The sequence below is a fragment of the Salvia hispanica genome, chromosome 2, assembly GCF_029641045.1.
Source record: "Salvia hispanica isolate PSC_SH4W2 chromosome 2, Shi_PSC_v1, whole genome shotgun sequence".
Taxonomy (NCBI): domain Eukaryota; kingdom Viridiplantae; phylum Streptophyta; class Magnoliopsida; order Lamiales; family Lamiaceae; genus Salvia; species Salvia hispanica.
The window spans coordinates 64975982-64995896 of record NC_142693.1 but is presented as its reverse complement, the minus strand read 5'-3'; the positions used below and the strand labels follow the sequence as shown (position 1 = coordinate 64995896).

The 19915-nt window shown below is 38.5% G+C and overlaps 2 protein-coding genes across 6 annotated transcripts; both read left to right on the top strand.

The window, feature by feature from the left end:
* The first annotated feature begins 128 nt into the window (after nt 1-128).
* On the top strand, nt 129-5981 carry LOC125202262 (putative pentatricopeptide repeat-containing protein At5g47460). 2 transcript variants are annotated; one of them, XM_048100629.2, is made up of 2 exons: nt 129-2381; nt 2615-3029. In XM_048100629.2, exon 1 carries the CDS (start codon nt 277-279, stop codon nt 1828-1830), a length of 1554 nt encoding a protein of 517 aa, XP_047956586.2. In that variant the 5' UTR covers nt 129-276; the 3' UTR covers nt 1831-2381; nt 2615-3029. The 2 variants fall into 2 exon arrangements, with proteins under 2 accessions (XP_047956586.2, XP_088919908.1); XM_089063782.1 differs by lacking the exon at nt 2615-3029 and adding an exon at nt 3047-5981 and having other exon boundaries at nt 1826-2381.
* Nucleotides 5982-11950: 5969 nt separating this feature from the next.
* LOC125202264 (uncharacterized) lies at nt 11951-14483 on the top strand. Of its 4 annotated transcripts, XM_089063784.1 has the most exons (3): nt 11997-12145; nt 12261-12770; nt 13083-14483. In XM_089063784.1, the coding sequence occupies exon 3, from the start codon at nt 13437-13439 to the stop codon at nt 14277-14279; it is 843 nt and encodes a 280-aa protein (XP_088919910.1). In that variant the 5' UTR covers nt 11997-12145; nt 12261-12770; nt 13083-13436; the 3' UTR covers nt 14280-14483. The 4 variants fall into 4 exon arrangements, with proteins under 4 accessions (XP_088919911.1, XP_047956590.1, XP_088919909.1 ...); XM_089063785.1 differs by having other exon boundaries at nt 11951-12770; nt 13083-13437; XM_048100633.2 differs by having other exon boundaries at nt 11958-12770; nt 13086-14483.
* The last annotated feature ends 5432 nt before the right edge of the window (nt 14484-19915 follow it).

Genomic DNA, 19915 nt, shown 5'->3' with positions numbered 1-19915 from the left:
ATATAGTAATTGGCAATTTTTTAAAAATTGACCATAAGTTTAACATAACTTATCCATACGAATTTTATTTTTTTTACAATTTGTCCTTTTTTTTAGTATTAGTTGAAAATTTTCATTTTCTTGCAATGTGGAGTAAATATTTGAATTTAACATACTTATATTCTGACAATTATAATTTTCTTCATTTTACTTCATCACCTTACCGACTTGGCAGTTGGCACCAGCAAAATTAGTAGATATTCTGCTGCTATTCTTGCAAAGGGCTCGATTATCCGAATGCCGAATGCCTACAATCTAGTTCATCTTATCCGCGATTGTACCAGTAAACGCCGTTTCTCCCACGGCCAACAGCTTCATTTGCTGGTTCTCAAATCCGGATTCATCTCCAACGTGTTCGTCTCCACATCTCTGATCAATTTCTATATCAAGTTCGAGCTCGTTCACGATGCCCACTATCTGTTCGACGAAATTCCTGAACCAACTCTGGTTTCTTGGAACTCTTTGCTTTCGGGGTATGTTCATTCTGGTAAGTTTCGTCGAGCGTTAAAATTGTTTTCTCAGCTGGAAAAATCAAATCTTGTTGCCGATTCGTATTCGTTCACCACGGCTTTGTGTGCTTGTGGCCAACTGAATAGAGTGAAAGAAGGGAAATCTTTGCATTCCAAGATTGTGAAATATGGTGCTGAATGCAGCGTGTTTGTGGCTAACTGCTTGATTGATATGTATGGGAAATGCGGCTACGTTTCCGACGCGATGAAGGTTTTCGGAGAAATGGCTGACAAGGATGTTATATCATGGAACTCTGTTCTTGCTGCAAATGCTAGAAACGGGGCACTTGATGAGGCGTTTGCTGTTTTTAGTCGAATGCCTAATCCCGACACCATCTCGTACAATGAGCTAATAGATGGTGCCGCGAAGTATGGAGTGGTGGAAGATGCTATATCTCTGCTTTCAACAATGCCAAACCCGAACTCGTCTTCTTGGAACGCGATCATAACAGGGTATGCAAACAGGGGAAGAGGCAGAGACGCCGTGAGGTTTTTCTCCAAGATGCACTCGTGTGGTGTTCGTATGGATGAGTTCTCGTTTTCGAGTGTTCTTAGTAGCGTTGCTGGATTGTCTTCACTCACATTGGGTAGTTTGACCCATTGCTGCACGTTGAAGAGTGGTTTTGATGAGCATGTCGTGGTGGGGAGCTCGCTCATTGACATGTACTTCAAGTGTGGGGCGGTGAAGGAGGCGGAGTGGTTGTTTGAGTCCCTCCCAGAGAAGAACTTAGTCACTTGGAATGCGTTGTTATCAGGCTATGCGCACAATGGTGACACGGGGAAGGTGTTTGAGCTTTTTGAGGAGTTGAAAGGAGCGAAAGGCTTGAAGCCGGACGAGATCACCTTCCTCAATGTTCTGTCTGCGTGCTGGCATGGTGGGGTCCGTTTAGACATCATGAGGGGCTACTTTGACATGATGAGGATTGAGTATAGGGTTGATCCTACGCCGGAGCATTGTTGTTTGATGATAAAGGTGATGGGGCAAGAAGGGGATGTAAGGGGTGCTGAGGGGATGATTGGTGAACTTGGGTTCGGATCTTGTGGGATGGTTTGGAAGGCGTTGCTAGGTTCTTGTGTGAGCTGTGGGGATGTTCGGGTTGCTGAGGTTGCAGCCGGGAAGCTGGTGGAGCTCGAGGGGCATAATGAGTTTGTGTACGTGAGCTTGTCGAATGTGTATGCACGTAGCGGGGATTGGGATGGGGCGGCGAGGGTGAGGAGGGCGATGAAGGAGATAGAGGTGAGGAAAGAAGCTGGTTGTAGTTGGATTGAGCTTCAAGAGTAGAGGTAAATAGGGTTCATGTCATACATATCTCACTTCGATTTATGTTTCCCTTTGAGATTAGATTGGACAAACTTTCATGTCTTTTTGGTGTGACTGCAAAGAGTTGCAATAGAGAAATTATCAAAAGATTCTCTAATTTAAAATTATTAAGAATTTGGGTGTATATGGAAGCACATGAATGACATTTGTTCACTGCTACCAAATCTTGAGGATCTCAAGTTAGAACAGTATGCCTTTAGAGGCCCAGAGTGGGATATAAAATTAGGGTGTTTTCCGAAACTTGAGACACCGATTTGGTGCGATGGAGAGCTCAACATGGAAGCCTCCCAATGCTTGAGTTCCTAAGCATACGGCATTGCTACAGATTACAACAACTCGATTGGACGCGTGATTCCTCAATGGTCACTATGTCTACAATTGAATTAGTTGAGTACAATCCCAAAGCTGTCATTTCTGCCAAACAATTAAGACCAGAATCTCTCTTCACAGTTCTTTGCGACTCTTCTTTTTTAGAAGAGAATTCGTAGCTGGACTCTCAGCTTGGTTAACAGGTTAGCCTTCCTACTCCAATTCCACAAATCGCGTAAATTCATTTCTTACTTAACTAAAATGCTTGTGTCATATTCATTCTAGGATATGCTCTTTAGGTTGTTGACTGCTGTTTTCACATATCTTCTTGGACATCAAAAACAAGACCAAAGACATCAACCATAAGCTTAAATCACGAAACATGTTTGGAATATTTATGAACACTCATGTCATGTGCTCATTTATTGGTTTGCAGGCAAACGAGAGGTCAAACGCTGCGTTATCCCAACAATGCAGTTGAATTACCATGCTGTTTAAAAATCGAAGGATAATTACTTGTTGGATTTTGTTGAGGATTATGAAACCTAAATGTTGAACTGTATTTGTGCATGATTTTCACTTTGTTTTTCACCTAACTCTTCAGTTATAAATAAATTGTTTAGAAGAAATATATGCTTAGTACATTGTTTTTTGGTGGTTTAATCTCTTATGGAGTAAAACAAAAATATACTCCATTCAATTGAATAGTATTATTTCCACATCTTGCTTAAATGTCTTTTACCATTGCCGTCTTGTTGATAGCTTCAATAATTGAGCATAATCAAAGCTGGCTTTGTAGACCAATGAAATATGTCGAGATGCAATATATATATATACTAACAAATTTCAACCTATTGTCGTTTGTCAGAATACAATTGCAGAATTCCCATAACCAACTTTAAAGTAATACCATTCTCAGTTTCCATTCTCAATTTCCATTCTCAATTGGGAGATGGCGGCTTATGGTGCTGCAGTTTCTCTCAAGAATACCATTGAGAGTCTTCTACAATCGTCTCGCATCTCGCTGATTCCTCCCTCTCCACAGATCTTACAATCCGCCTATGATGCTATGTGTAGGTTGCAAAAAGTTCTACTAAAGTTGGATGAGACGAGCTGCAGTAAGATCAGGACCAAGGTGAATGATTTGGACGAACAAATCAAAGAGGCCATATGGGAATTCGAAGATTTATTAGAGTCCCACTACACCGATCAGATTCTTCCGCATCTCGAAAGCTCGTCTGGAGGTGAGAGAGATCGCTTGTCTTTCTTAGTAGATATGCAGAGTCTGCAACAGAGCGTTGATTGCTTCATCGAGAGGGTGGCGGTGATGGAGGCCGGGTACGAAATGGAGCTGCTGAATATGCCTGAAGAAGAAGGTGAACCTCTTTCCTCAAGAATTGATTTTGGTGGAATCAACTCAAAGATGGTTGGATTATCTGATGAATATGAACGAGTCAAGGATTATTTGATCAATGATAGAGGGAACCGGTTGTTAGTTACAGGGATGGCAGGGGTTGGAAAGACAGCTCTTGTTAAGAAAGTATTTGACGATCCATCCATTCAGATTCATTTCGAGCTTCGAGCATGGGTCAAAGTGGGCAGAAAATGTGAATCTAATGAAACATTACGATGCATTCTAGCTCAAGTGGATCCCAACACTCACCACCAAATGCTTACCCAAAGAGTCGACGATGACTACAAGAAATTACTTGGACTCTTGAAAGAGAGACTCAAGGATAAGAAATGTCTGATTGTGTTGGATGATGTATGGAAATGGGACACACAATTAATGGATAGCTTGAGAATAGAGAATGTGCAAATTTTGCTTACAAGCAGGCTAAGAATTCAAAATTCCCCAATTTCTTATGAAGTACACTTGTTGAATAAAGAAGAAAGTAAGACATTACTTGGTGAGAAGGTGTTTGGTGAAAAAGGTTTCCCACCTTACCTTGAGGAATTGGGAGAAAAGATTGCACAAAAATGTGAAGGTCTTCCACTCATGATAGTAACAGTTGCAACTCTCCTAAGGAAAGCCAGTGAGAGGTACCAAGGAGGTATCCTCAAATATTGGACTGAGGTAGCTGAAACACAACATAATTCAATCTTCGTGGATGCATATGATCAAATTGCAGAGGTACTTCACTCAAGCTACGAATACTCACCTCAATATTTGAAAATGTTATTTCTCTATCTGGGGTCTTTCCTCCCATATCATAATCTTTTACTGCACATCAACCTCATTTGTTGTATAAGTGCTGAAGGGTTTCTTGAACCACATGGAACACAAAATTTGAAAGAGAATGGGTTTGAACAAGTTGTGTCTCGTTGCCTGGAGGTGCTTGCTAAATATTTCAATCTTCTTCTGTGGAATCCTGAACGATTTTCTTGGTTTTCAAATGGAGATTTCCGTGTGCATTCTTGTTGGCAGCACTTGTGTAGGAAAGAAGCTAGTAGAATCAAGTTTTTGCATGTTTTACAAAGTTGCAATGAAGATTTGAAAGGTCAGCGTCGGTTGTGTGTCCATTCCAACACTTTATTTGCCATCAAAGAAGTGTATGATTCAATAAAAAGTGATTGTCCATCCACTGTTCATTCTCTCCTCTGTTATGGTCCTTTTCACCCTTATCCAGTGCCGGTACATGTCATTGATTTTAAGTCTCTCAGGGTACTACATGCTTTTATGGTCCGATTTTATCAGATCCCACCCGAAATTCTAAAACTAGTTTGTCTAAAGTATCTTTCCCTAACTTGCAACATTGAGCTCCCCGCTTCCATATCCAACCTTTTACACCTTCAATTCTTGATTATCAATCCATATGTGCAAATTATAAAGTGCGGAGTTCTGCCATATATGCCAATGGGAATATGGGACATGCAAAACCTACAGGTTATTAATGTCAAGGGAAGGGACCTGCCAACCCCCAATTCTAATTCTAATGCTATTTTGGACAAAGTCTATTTTATTTCAGGCGTGGGTACAAAGAGTTGCACTAGAGAAATTCTCAAAAGAATTCCGAATTTAAGGTGTCTATACATTTCTACGGTGAGGAAGCCTTATGATGAAGACGATGATAGCAACTTGTTGAATGGCTTGGCTAATATCTCAGAGGAACTCCAGAATTTGACGTGTCTTTCATATGCTGTAGATCAACCGGATATGAAGTGGAAGACTATGGTTCCTCTTTCAATGTTCCCATCAAGTCTTACTATATTGAAGTTGAGTGGTTTAGGGTATCCTTGGCAGTACATGAACGACATTGGATCGATGCTACCAAATCTTATTATCCTCGGGATAGAACATTATGCATTTCGAGGCCCAAAATGGGACATAGAATCGAGCTGTTTTTTGAAACTTGAGACACTTTTAATTGAAGACAGCGATTTGGTGCAATTGAGAGCTCAGCATGGCAGCCTCCCAAGGCTTAAGCTCCTGAGCATACGACATTGCTACAAATTAAAACATCTCGATTGGATGCGTGATTCCTCAATGGTCAGAACTACAATTGAATTAGTAGACTGCTGCAATCCCTTAGTTTTCGCATCTGCCGGGAAATTTCCAGAATCTCTCTTTGAATTTCGTCTGCATTGTTCTTACTTGTGATGAAAAGTCGCAGCCAGACTCTCAACTTGGTTAACAGGTTAGCCTTTTTACTTTTTTTTAAATTGCATCAATTCATTTTTTCTAAAATACTAGTGCTTGTGAACTTGACATATTGTGTTGTGTTTAAGTTCATTACCGTGTCACATCCAATATTAATTCACTTGTAGTTTTCAGGCAAGCAAAAGAAATAAAACTATGGATTCAAGTGTATTATGATGTTCATTCCTGTAATTCAAGGTTCGTAATTTGTTGGATTTTGTTGAGATTATGAAACCTGAATGTTGAATTATGTATTTATGTTAGTAACTCAACTAATTTAAGATCATAAGATTAGTTGAGATCTTGTTGTCTACAAATTGCCACATATATTTCGTTTTGTTATTATTTAAATTTCAAAACATAAGAAAACTACCAAAATTAGGTTTTTTTTTTTTATCAAAATGTCAATATAGTATATTAAACATATCAATACGATTAATTGAATACGTCAACACAATTTAGCGTTGACATTTTATATGTGTTATATTAACCTATTATGATAGCTATATTGACATTGAACTATTACCCAAAAAATACGAAAATTCAAGATTTATTTCAAATTTTGACATCGGAACATATGCAAGTGAGATGTCGATAGAATCCTTACAAAATAATCTTTAATTTGATATAAATTGTGTAAAAAATAATTTAAATTGAGATAGTTATAATCATTTAAAGTCTTTGGATGTTTTTACACAGTTGGTTATAACTAACTTTTGGTCAATTCACATTAATACCAATAATTGACCTTTTACGTGCATTATATTGATATTCATGGACGAATAATTTTGTGCCTTGATTTCATGATTCAATAACTATCATTTAGCTGTAATTAGCAATTTAATTAGGGATGAGTTAACAGGGGAGTGATCAATTGCTAACTTTCTTAAGTTGCTAACTTGCTAATTCATCAACGCAGTGTATTAAAAATGTCAATACGATGACATTAAAATATCAACACATAATTTTGTTGAACTTCAATATAATATGTTGATATTATGTATTGACATTTTGATGTCACTGTGTTGACATTTTTAATACATTGTATTGATGAGTTAACAGAGTTAGCAATTTAAATAGTTAGCAACATAACACACCCCTGAGTTAACAATATAACACATTCCCGAAACATTACATGATTTTATGTTGGATTATATCATAGGGCACTCAGGCTAGCCTATACTCTAACCCGAGACGACCAAATTTTGGGCTGGCCTGCCTAATTTTATATATCACCCCACTTGGCCCAGTGGTCTCAATCAGCACATTAGGTTAATAGCAATAGGAGTCCCGTTTTTTCATTTTAGTTCATCCGCCCTTAAATGGACCACTTTAAAACTAATTTAAAATTAAAAAAATAACTAAAAGTTTTGTATGTCTCATACTCTCTCCGCGAATAGGAGTCCCGTTTTTTCATTTTAGTTCATCCGCGAATAGGAGTCCCGGTTCACTTTTACCTTAAATGGTAATAGGGTCCCACATTCCATTAATTCATTCAACCCACGTTTCATTTAAAACTAATACTCCCTCCGTCCCAGATAATTTGACCCAATATTCCATTCGGTCCGTCCCAGATAATTTGACTCATTTCACTTTTACCATTTTTTGTAGTGGACCTAGGGGTGAGCAAAAAACCGAAAACCGAATATCCGAACCAAACCAAACCGAAAATTTAAAATTCGGTTCGGTTTTTTCGGTTTTTCGGTTCGATTCGGTTTTAAAATTTTAAAATTTCGGTTTTTCGGTTCGGAATAAAAAAATACCCGAAAAACCGAAAAACCGAATTTCATTTTAATATATATTATATTATACTATATATACTTAAAATCTCAAACCCTAATTTTTCTCCATTCTTTCCGCCTCCTCTACAGAATCAGATTCTGATTCTCCACCCTAATTTCTCTCCATCTCTTCTCTCCGTCACATCGCCTCCATCTCTTCTCCACTCCACCCCGTCGCCTCCATCCTCCAGCCGTGCTCCAGTCCAGAGTCTAGCCCGTCGCCTCCGGTCTCCACGCCGGCGCCCCTCCACCTACGTCTTCAACTTCACGCCGTCACCGGTAGCATCCGCCATCCGGCCATCTACGCAGGCGACGCAACTCCAGATTTACTATTTTTGTGTTGTTGAAATTGTGGAAAAATTATTGTTGATGAGTTTATTGTTTACCCATTTTGATTAGATTAGTTAATAATGAATTTAAATTTTTTGTATTAAGATTTTGGTTGTTCTTTGTGGATGATAATTAGTTTTTCTAATTTTTTTTGGTTTTAGCTTTTTTAGGTTTTTAAAAATCTTATAGAATTTCGGTTTTGCAGTTTTGTTCGGTTTTTGTAGTTCGGTTTTCGGTTTTTCGGTTCGGTTTTTGTTTTCAACAAAATTCGGTTTTTCGGTTCGGTTCGGTTTTGGCAAAAAAACCGAACCGAAACCCGAATGCTCACTCCTAAGTGGACCTCATATTCAACTAACTTATTCTTATTCACATTTTATTATAAAACTAATATATGAAAGTAGGACTCACATTCCACTAACTTTTTCAACTCATTTTTCATTACATTTCTTAAAATCCGTGCCCGGTCAAAGTGAGTCGAATTATCCGGGACGGAGGGAGTTATAACAAGTGGGACCCCTATTCCCCTAACTTTTTTCCACCCACCTTTCATAACATTTCTTAATACCCGTGCCGCCCATAAATGGGACTCCTAATGGCGGACGAAGAGAGTATTTTATAATTGTAGCAAATATTTGATAAGGCCCAACCCAACTTAAAATTAGCCTTCGAAAAAAATTGTCATTTCGCCCTAAACCATTCTACTAATTATATATATTTCGCTCCCTTGATTTATGAATCCGGGATCCGCCACTGACAACCATGTCCTCCGCCCGGAGCGCCACCAAGGATTGACAGCTACAGTGCTTTTTCGATTTAAGTTGTTCTTTCTTCGATTTGACAATAGTAATATGTAACTATTCTCTTTTCACGTTTAAGAAACACTTGTTTAACTGGATTGGCATTCTTTGTTTTTAAATATTATCAAAACTTTATCTTCCCAAAATAAACCTCCCTTGGCTTAAGCATCTAAGCCTGCGATACTGCTACAAATTGAAACATCTCGATTGGTTGTGTGGTAACTCAGAGGAAACACCTATAATTGAATTAGTAGATTGCAATCCCTTAGTTTATGCATCAGCTGCGAAATTCTCAGAATCTAAGTGTACAATTCGTGGCCATCGTTCTTATGAGTGACGAGAAGTGGTTAATGAGAAGTGGTTAACAGGTTAGCCTTCTCACTTTTTTTTTTATTCATTTCTTTTCTATCTCAAATGCATGTGCTTGTGATTTACACTTGACATGTTTTGCTTTTACATAGTCTCACATCCAATATCCTATCATTGTTTTTCAGGCAAATGAGAGAACAAAAGGCTTCAGATGTCGCATTATCCCATCTTTTCAAGTGTGTTCCATGTTGTTTCCTGAATTCAAGTATAGTTGATTTGTTTGGATTTTGTTGAGAATTATGAAACCAGAATGTTGAACTATGTTTGTAACCAAAACCATTGTCAGCTTGAATTTCTGTTAAAACATTGCTTGCTTTTTTCCCATGTTCAATAATCTTTATGCATGATTTTCACTTTGTTTTGATTGTATGTTGAATTAGTTGATGCTCTTTTGTTATATTTGATGAAAAATTTTTGTAATTGTAATAGCCTAGTAGAATTTACTTGTTCTTGATTAGATATTATTTCGTGTAATTAGAGTCGGGCCGTTTTTTTAGTTGTCGCATTTTGTTGGTGTTGGAGCTATACATACCCAACAGGCAACAGCTAGTCTTGCAAAGGATCGAAACCGGCGCTTGATAAGGCGTTCACTGCTTTTAGTCCATTGCTTAATACTGACACTATCTCTTACAACGAGCTTATGGATGGCGTCTAGAGTGGTGGAAGACGCTACATCTCTGCTTTCAAGGATGCCAAACCCGACTCTTCTTCTTGGAACGCGATCATAACAGGGTATGCAAACAGAGGATGAGACAGAGACGCCATGAGATTTTTCTTTAAGAAGCACTTGTGTAATCAATAAAATTGTATCTACAATTATTATATAAAAAGAAAATAATTTACAATGGACTACGCCAATACACTTCAAATATCTCTCATTTAAATTTAAATTTTATTAAGTTATTGATATTGTAGATACTGATTGATTATAAAATAGATATAAATAATTTAATTAAACTATCATAATGTTAATAATAATATATATGTATATTTTTGCCAAAATCACCAATCAATATATTTGTGTGTAATTTTTTTTCTTTGTTTAATTTTATATTTTTGGATAATTGTTTTTTATTTTATATATTTATGATTTCAGATTTCGTACAATGATATTTTAAAATCATTTTATAATATAAAATAAGTTTAAATAAAAAAAAATGGGTCGTGCATTCGCACATGGGTGATACTAGTTGTTTTTAGAAATGTACAACTTTATTTTCTCATTTTGATGAATGCTCATCTTGATTCCCCCAAAATTCGAAGCCCTTCTTGATCCATTCCCAAATTCCAACTAAAGATCGATTATTGCCCTTATATTTGCAGTAGATACAATTTCACAGAGGAGTTTTGAAGCTATAAAACAGTAAATTCTAAAGCTTCAATTTTATTTAAGTATTTCCTTTTACTTCTCCCTACATTGATTGGTGATTGCTATTTGAAGCTAAATTGAGGGTTATAGCTTGGTTGCTTTTGTTGGATTTGTCACTGAGTTCATATACCTAAATTTGTTAGAGCAGAGACTTGTTTTTTGTTTATATATCTGTTGATTGTCTATTTACCTCAGCATTCCATGTTTATATTGAATTCCATTACTTTGTGAATGTCTCATATGAAATCCTCAAAAGAGAAATCCTCAAAAGCATTCAATCTTGTTGATTTTACTGTTGAAGTCTTCAACTTTATGCAAAACGATCTTTGAGCTGAATCCTTAGAGAAAAGCAAAAGACAAAACAAACTTTGAGAAAAGTGTAAGACAGAAACAAAAGACAATGATGGAGCCAAATAAAAAAGGAGATTCTTTAATTGACTTAAAGTTGTAGTAGTAATTGTTTTACATTCTTTTTTCATATTTAGATTATGTGATTAGATATAACTACTATATACTCAAAAATCAATCTGATCATTCAGTTTGTGCTTTTAAAAATGAGAAACCCTCAAAGAAGAACGCATAATAGTAATTGAGAATATGTATCTAGTCACATGCATCAAGAAAATGACTGCTCACTCTGTTCCACAATAATTGTCACTCTTATTATGGGCACGAGTTTTAAGAAATATAAAGAAAAGTGGATTGGAAAAGTTAATGGAATGTGGGACCCACTTTTTTATATTGGTTTTATAATAAAATGTGAGTGAAGTGAGTTAGTGGGATGTGGGATCCACTTTTTTATATTGGTTTTATAATAAAATGTGAGTGAAGTGAGTTAGTGGGATGTGAGACCTATTTACTCTTTCTATTCCATGTTTATAGAGTCATTTTTCTATTTCGGGAAGTTCCAAGTTAATTAAGTCATTTCTATTTTTAGCAAAAAGTTACTCCCTCCGTCCCATTGAAGATGACCCACTTTCCTTTTTGGTTTGTCCCAACCAAGATGACCCATTACTTAAAATGAAAACACCTTTATCTCTACTTTATTCTCTCTCTCTTACTTTACTCTCTCCTCTTAACACACAAAAATTATCTGCATAAAATCCCGTGCCATCCAAGGAAGGGGTCATCTTCCTTGGGACGGAGGGAGTACCATTTTTCTTACTTATTCTTTCTTCATCTCTCTTACTTTACTCACCACCCACTTAACACACTATTCTTAAACTCCGTGCTGAAAAGAAATGCCTCTATTAACAAGTAACGGAGGGAGTATCATTTATGGTAAAAATGAAGTCTGACAATTATTGTGGGACAGAGGGAGTATTCCATAAGGTGAAATTAGATCCATCACAAAAGATAAGTACATGAAAAAGAGAGAGGCAATGGGAAAGAAAAAGGAGATTCTTTGAGTGAAATGCATTGTTGTGATACACTATTGGTGGTTGTGCAATATGTTTGGCTATAAGATGCTTGAATGATGGGATACTTTGTAAGTTTTACAAGTAACAAAACATAATGAGTGAGAAAGGAAAAAATATAGAGATGGAGGAGGAGACGATTGATCATTGGAGCCACGAGCATCCACTTACTCTGGTGGAAGCTCGCGGAAAGGATTACTGTTATGGCTGTGAACGGCGGTTTGGTAATGGAGAGCACGCTTATGGATGCAGCATCAATGGATGTAAGTATTCAAACCTATTACATGAAGAATGTGCAGTGGTGGCGACAGAGATACGATATCCATTGCACCACCCTCAACACATACTCAACCAACGGCTCGCACGGAATTCTATTAGGTCGTCGTGTGGTATCTGTGGAAGGATGGTTTCGAGCATTGGTTACAGATGCACAAGCTCAGGATGTTGGTTCCTGATGCACCAGAGATGCGCGCAGGGCGAAGGGGTGATTGATGCCACAACAACCCATAATGATGAGCAAAGGCGCGGCATCATACATCATCCAAGTCATCCCAACCATGAACTGAAGCCGTTGAGGAGAAGGTTTTCCATCAAGTGCGATGCTTGCGGCACCACACACAGGGATAGTTCCTATATATGCACCAAAGATGATTGCCAATATTTGATCCATCAAAAATGTGCTTCCCTGCCTCAAGACTTGAAAAGGGAAGACCATCATCACTCTCTTTCTCTCTCTTTTCATGTCCCACTTGAATATATCAGATATGACTACAAATGTGATGTATGCAGCTTGTCTTTTTTACCAAACTACTGGATATATCACTGTCCACTCTGTAGATATATTGTCCACGTCAAGTGTGCCTTCAACAAACCGCTTCGCATCACTGAGTACGATTTATTTCTACATCAATCATGTCATTACTTATTAGATTATCGTTCCTTTCTTTTGCTAAATTATTTACGAATTTGGTTCAAAACATTCACTTTTTAAAAAACAGGTCCATAACAAATGAATTCCTTGTTGGAGTGGTCCTTTTTTGACGATTCCGTCAAAAAACTAACGGTTACTGTGCAATTAGCGTTGAACGTTAGTTTTCTGACGGAACCGTCAAGAAAAGGACTAGTTTGGCGACATTTCCATTTGTTATGGTCATATGTTTAGGACCAAAATTGACCTTTAATCTATGCTATTATGTCCAGCAGAAACGATGCAAATACATACAATCGCAAACACCATATCCATCTTCCAACAGATGAGGTGGTTGGGAATATAATCACACCTTTTGTCATGAGACAAAGACGAGGAAGAAGAAGAGGAAGAAGAAGTAGAGGAAGAGAATTCTTACCACCCATCACCCCTGATGATGATAAGTTGGTGAATGTGAAATATAAGTTCCATCGTCACCAACATCGGCTCACTTAGTCTCATCCTCATCTCAACACCCTCAAATCCTAGGAGAAGAAGAAGACGAGGAGAATTATGGAGTGAGATCGGAATTAATATGTGATGGGTGCATCACTCCTATATCTTCATCAACTAGTAAATGTTACTATATGAGTGGCAGTAAATGCAAATACAATCTTCACATTGCCTGCTTTCACTTGCCACCTCGCGTCTCATCTCTTCCACTCCACCATCACCAAGATGATCTACTCCTCCAATCTTGTGACAAACTTCAACCTTGGGAGCACAAATGGTGTGATGTATGTTCCTATTCTACGAATGCGTTGTTTTACGCTTGTAAAAAGTGTAACTTCAAAGTAGATATCAAGTGCGCTTCTATGCCGGATACCATACTTCACGAAGCTCACCCGCAGCATCTCCTCAACCACGTGACTAAGTACGTTCTACGCAGAGATAGCTACGCATCAAGCTTGTCGTGCGCTGCTGGTTGTGATTTTCCTGCGTGGATGTACGATTGTTACAGGTGCAGCAGCAGTTCATGTGATTTCATTGTGCACGTCAGATGCGCCTCGTTGCCGAAATCAGTCAACAGCCTCAGGTGGGACAAGCACCACCCGCTGCTGTTGACGTACGACGCCACTCTCAACCATCCTGGCGATTTCTGGTGCGATCAATGCGAAACACAAATGAATCCCCGGAGCTGGATGTATCACTGCCGCGCCTGCGATTTATCCTTCCATCCAAAATGCTTTCCAACTGCATCCGGCGAGTATAGAAACATCAAGTTGGGGCAGGAATATCATGTGAATGGCAAAGTTCACCCACATCGTCTCGCATTTCAACTTCTCACCACGAAACGCCGCTGCGACTGTTGTCATCAGGATAGACATGAAAAGGAAGGATTTTACTGTGCATTATGCAACTTCTTCATGTGTCTAGACGACTGCGGTGGAAAAATGATCTATAATGATCGCATCAAGGCCGTTGATTGATTCAGACAAAATCAGATCATTCGTTTAGTAGTAGTAGTAGTAGTGTTACGAGGAGGTCACCTCTCTCATTACATGTATAAGTAACGGGGGTCTGCTAAAGCGGGACGGAGGGAGTATGTTACGTGTATCCCATGTGTTCTTATACCTAGCTATATATGTTTCTTTTAAAATCGCAACATAAGTTGAATTGGAAAATCCCATTTTTACGATTTTATTATTTGTAAAAAATTACTCATTTTGTCCACAAAACAATGTCCCAATTAGCTATTATGGGACGTCCAAATTTTAAAGCGATCATATGTTTTTTTTTTAACATTTACAACTATATTTTTGTATATACTCACATTGTGTTAGTATAAAACTCATGTAAGAAGATTATAAGTAACTACATTGTACTATCCTTTTCTACCACTTTTCTTCACATTTTTTAAAACCCATATAAAAAGATTATGTGATCAATATTGAAATGTATAATTTGGTTTTTTTTGAAAATCAATAAAAATGTATGAACAGCCACATGCTAGATGCATTGATGTCAATCTCAGTTTAGCATTATATCAATAGTTATCACTCGGAGTTAAATTAAATGTCATGAAAATAAAATTATATTTGAAGAGCGAAAGAAAAAGGACAAAGAAAGAAAAAGAATTGTTGAGTGAAATAACTTGTTAGTTTGATACATTTTGTTTGTGCTTTTAAAAAGAGAAATCCTCAAAGCATAATACATAATGATCGAGAATATAATATATCTAATCACATGAATCGAGAAAAAAAGTAATTATTCCACATGATAAAATTAGACCCATCACAAAAAATATAATTACATGAAAAAGGCCAAGGCAATATATGCCAAAGAAAAAGGAGATTTCTTTGAGAGAAATGCTTTGTTGTTTTTGCACATTATTCATTGCTGAGTTTGGAAGTTTTGTACGATTTCCAAATGTTTGAAAGATGCGATAGTTTATCAAAACAATTTCGAAGTTAGTCGTCACTTAAAGTTAAATTAATTAAACGTTAATTATTATTGGAAAAGCAAAAGATCCTAGGACAAATTAAGAGAAAAGAGGATTAATGTTTGGGTGAATTAATATGTTACTTTGACGACTTAGGAACTTTTATACAACGATTCTAGTATATAGTATTTCAAAAGAGAAATCGTCAAAGCACAAAACATAATAACTGAAAATATATATTTGTTCACACAATCAAGAAAAGAATTATTAGACCCATCAACAAAATGTTATTACATGAAAAAGGGAAAGAGAGACAACGCCGAAGAAAAAGGAGATTCTTTGAGTGATGAACCTTCTCAAAATTATTACTCTATCCGTCCTCCATTAATTGTCCACTTTTGTCATGTTCGTTCGTCCCTCATTAATTATCCACTTTCACTTTTACTATAAATGGTTGATAGACATCACATTCCACTAACCCGTTTCACTCATGCACATTTTATTATAGAACTACTAATAAAAGTGAGACCTATATTCCAATAACCTTTTCAACTCATTTTTTTTATATTTCTTAAAACTCGTATCAGAATCAAAGTGGACAATTACTGGGGACGGAGGGAGTATTACTCAAAACACTATAACAAAAAATTCGTTAAGGACGTTTTTAGTGTATTTAAGGACACTAATTTGTGTTTCTAAATACACCACTAACGCTTCAAAAAACATCTTAAAACGACACAGATTTTAATGCACAATTAATAAAATAAGGGAGAGATGAAGAGAAAAGTGTGTTAATAGAAAATGCATATCACCTCATTAGAAAAAAATAATTTTTTTGAAATAGAAATAATTTATTTTTAAGAGATGGAAACGTACTCCTATGAAATCGTACCCCTTTTACTACTAATTAGAATTGGTTTTGATGGGCTTAGGTGAGCCTGAATAAAGAAGCCCACAATGTTTTCTCAAAAGATAAAATAGATAACCCCTAAATTGTCCAATTTAACATTTCGCTTATTTTTTGACTTTAAAATGGGAAAGTCAAAGGGAAACTTATATTACTATAGACTAAAATTTTTAATTTTCTGTCAAGATTATATTTATTAAGACGACATAAATTACACTTGTTGTGATGTCAACACACACTTGTAGTAGAGTCAACGTCGACTTTGAACCTGCATGTTTTTCAATGTGGATTCACATAGTCAAACATATAGGAATAAAGGAATAAATAATACTCCCTCCGTCCTACTTTAAAAGTCCCGGTTTACTATTTTTGGATGTCCCACTTTAAGAGTCCCGATTAGAATATTCTATAATTGGTAATAGACCCCACATTTCACTCACATTTTCCCACTCACATAGTGGTCACAATATGCACATTAGGTTAATAAACAATTGGGTCGGCCCACATCCCACCATTAAATGGATCACTCTAAAACTAATTTTAAATTAAAAAATAACTAAAGTTATGCATGTCACATATTTTATAATTGTAGCAAATGTTTGATTAGGCCCAACCCAGCTTAAAATTAGCCTTCACATGATCACATCAATGTTTTAAAAACCGGACTGGACCGGCCAGTTCGATTGGTTCGATCGCGAACCGGTAGTTAGTCCGGTCCGGTTTGCCTTTAAAAATTGTCTATAGGTTGACCTGCTCAGAACCGGTAAAACCGGTCGGCCGAACCGGTTGAACCGCTATCCGGAAACCGGTTTAACTATATTTAAATATTTATTAAAATATTATTTTGATTGGTTTAGTTTCACTCATGAATCAATTAAGTATTAATTCAATTAAGAGTTTGAAGCGTCAAGCGTCGCTTCCACTTCTCACGCTTCCCACTTCCCAAATAAGTATTTTGCTTGGTTTTTGAACTCAATTAAGTATTTTGCATGGCTTCCCACTTCCCAATTAAGTATTCAGTTAAGTATTTTGCGTCCCACTTTTCACGTTGTTAAGTATTTTGCTTGGTTTTTAGAAAATACTTGATTGCATTCATGGCCTAAATATATCATTTAACTTTTAATATTTTTATAAGGCTATTTTTTATTTTTCATTCACATATTTTGTTATATGTATTTAATATATAATATATGTGTTTATTATATATTACGGTTCAACCAGTGGTTCGACCAGTGAACCGGTTGAACCAACGAACCAGTAACGACGCCGGTTCGCTTGCCGGTCCGGTTTTTAAAATATTGGTTCACATCATATGGTTGCTTGAAAGGTCGATGGAGCATTCGTCAACCCGAAAGGCATGACTAAGAACTCGAAGTGGCCATCGTGAGTTCGAAAAGCTGTTTTAAAAATATCTTCGTCGTGCATTCTAATTTGGTGATACCCTGACTGGAGATCCAGCTTTGTGAACACCTGCGCCATGCCCAATTCATCAAAAAGTTCATCGACTGATCCGGAACGGTTTTTGTATTCAAAGCTCTATAATCAATGCAAAACCAAAAAAGATCCATCCTTCTTGCGAATAAGAAGGACCGGAGATGAGAATGGGCTGTTGCTCCGTTGGATGATCCCCTGGTCCAACATCTCACGCACCTGACGCTCTATCTCATTCTTTTGGAAGTACGGATAGCGATACGAACGAACATTGATGGGGCGTGTCCCTGGCAGTAGGTGCATGAGGTGGTCGAATGGGTGTTTCGGCGGCATTCCCTCCGGTAGGTTGAAAACTGAGCGGAAACTGTCCAGCACCGACCTCACACCTTCGGGCAGCCCCCCCGGAAAATCGTCACTATCGCTCGGTGCGGACGGAGATGGCTCTGTATCCAGCAGTAGAATTTCATAGCACTCTTGGGTAGTGGCCGAAGAGATCAGCGATGCCAGTGATTGTAAGGAAACCCGGCGCGGCGGTGGGTGGATGCATTTCAGCATAATCGGCCTGTCCTCCTTTGTGAATCCCAATGTTTTTCCTGCAAAATCTGCGGTGACCTTCCCCAATGATTCCAACCAATCCATTCCCAAAATAATGTCGTGCCCATGGACCAGCAAAATATGGAGGTCGATTCGGAACACCGTGCCTTGAATTTCTAACCGTGTCTGCTTCGACTATGCGTGCATAACAACGCCTCGTCGTTTCCTACGTATACCCTGAAAGGTTTGATTGCAGATAGTGGAAGGCTTAATTGTTCCGCTACCGCTGGGTGCATGAAGTCACGGTCGCTTCCTGTGTCGATTAAAATGCACACCTATCGAGCGGTGTCCCCCGTCCATGGTGTGAATGTGGGACGTTAGCCAACACTGCTCCATTATAACTCCAGCCTCCTTATCCGACTCCTCGTCTTCATCGGCATAACACAGTAGGCATTGTTTGCACACATGGCCGATTACCCACTTCTCTGGGCAATGATAACAGAGCCCAAGACGGCCGCGTTCCGCCTTTTCCGCTTTTGAAACCCGAATCTGCGGAAAACGTCCTTGATCATTGGTGCGGGTCGCCGGGTTTGGATTCGTACCCGACGCTGGAGTCGCCGAATGAAGTGGTGTAGGCGTCGCTGCCAATCCCGACTGGTTTCGTGTATCGCGTTGTTGCCAAGTCCTACGACTGCTGGTTGGCGCTTGGGGTTGAACACGATCAATTTTTGTGGCAGCCAACTCTAGGGAAAGTGCCATCGCCGCTGCGAGGGATTGTGGCCGCTTGGGGTTTGAGACCCGCGACGAACAAGGTGAACAACTCGTACTCCCAAATTCCCTGTACTCTGTTTAGGTATTTTTTGAAAGTATTATGGTAATCCACCACCGAACCTGTCTGTGTAAGCTTGGCAATAAGACTAAAATAATTCTGAAAACTCTGTGGGTCAAAACGAAGACGCACATCCTCCAAAAACTCATGCCAAGTAACGAAATCGTTGTTCGCGCTATAGTTGAAGACCCATTCAGAAGCCGGAGGATCGAATAACATCACCACGTAATGCAATCGCTGGGCTTGGGGCATCATGAGATGGTCGAAGTAGTACTTGACCCTGTAGATCCAATTATTAGCATCGGAGCCATCGAATCTCGGAGGTTCCATCTTCACTTTATGAGGCATATCGTATCCCGTTGCCTGCGGATTGAACCTTCGCAGTGGGTCCCAACACGATGCCTTACGTTCGTATTGTTGATCACAATCGCCAAACTGCTGTCGTGAATATCGTGTGTCAGGTGGGTTCCAGCACGACGTCGACTGATCCCTATTCGTTCGACGACCCCCATAATCTCCATGGTGATCACGCGGTTAATAATTAGGGTTTCTAGTGCGTGAACCCTTCTCCCCAGCCCTCCGATTCATCGTCGTCCTCGAGCCCCGTTTGCGGCTCTCTCCTGCGAATTGAACCCAGATCAAGGTTCATGAATCTCCGATCCGTTTCCTCTCTCCAATGATCAAACTTATCTAGACGATCCAACAGTTGATCGAGTTTTCCACCAATGGAATCGCCGTTGTGACCGTCGTCCGAATGGCGATCAACCTGCTCCTCGATTATGGGAGATCGGTGGGGCCCCAAGTTGTCCCGACGGATGCCAATGTTATTGCGTCTGGAAGAGCCGCTCGGAAAAGTGTTCGGACGGTGGCTCCCCTATGCAGATTTCCAGTTGTTAGTGAAGCGTGACATGAGTAAACCGGTGAAAGCACCAGATGTTAAGGACGTGGTCCTCAACTGCGGCCGGTGGTGAAGCGCGGCGGC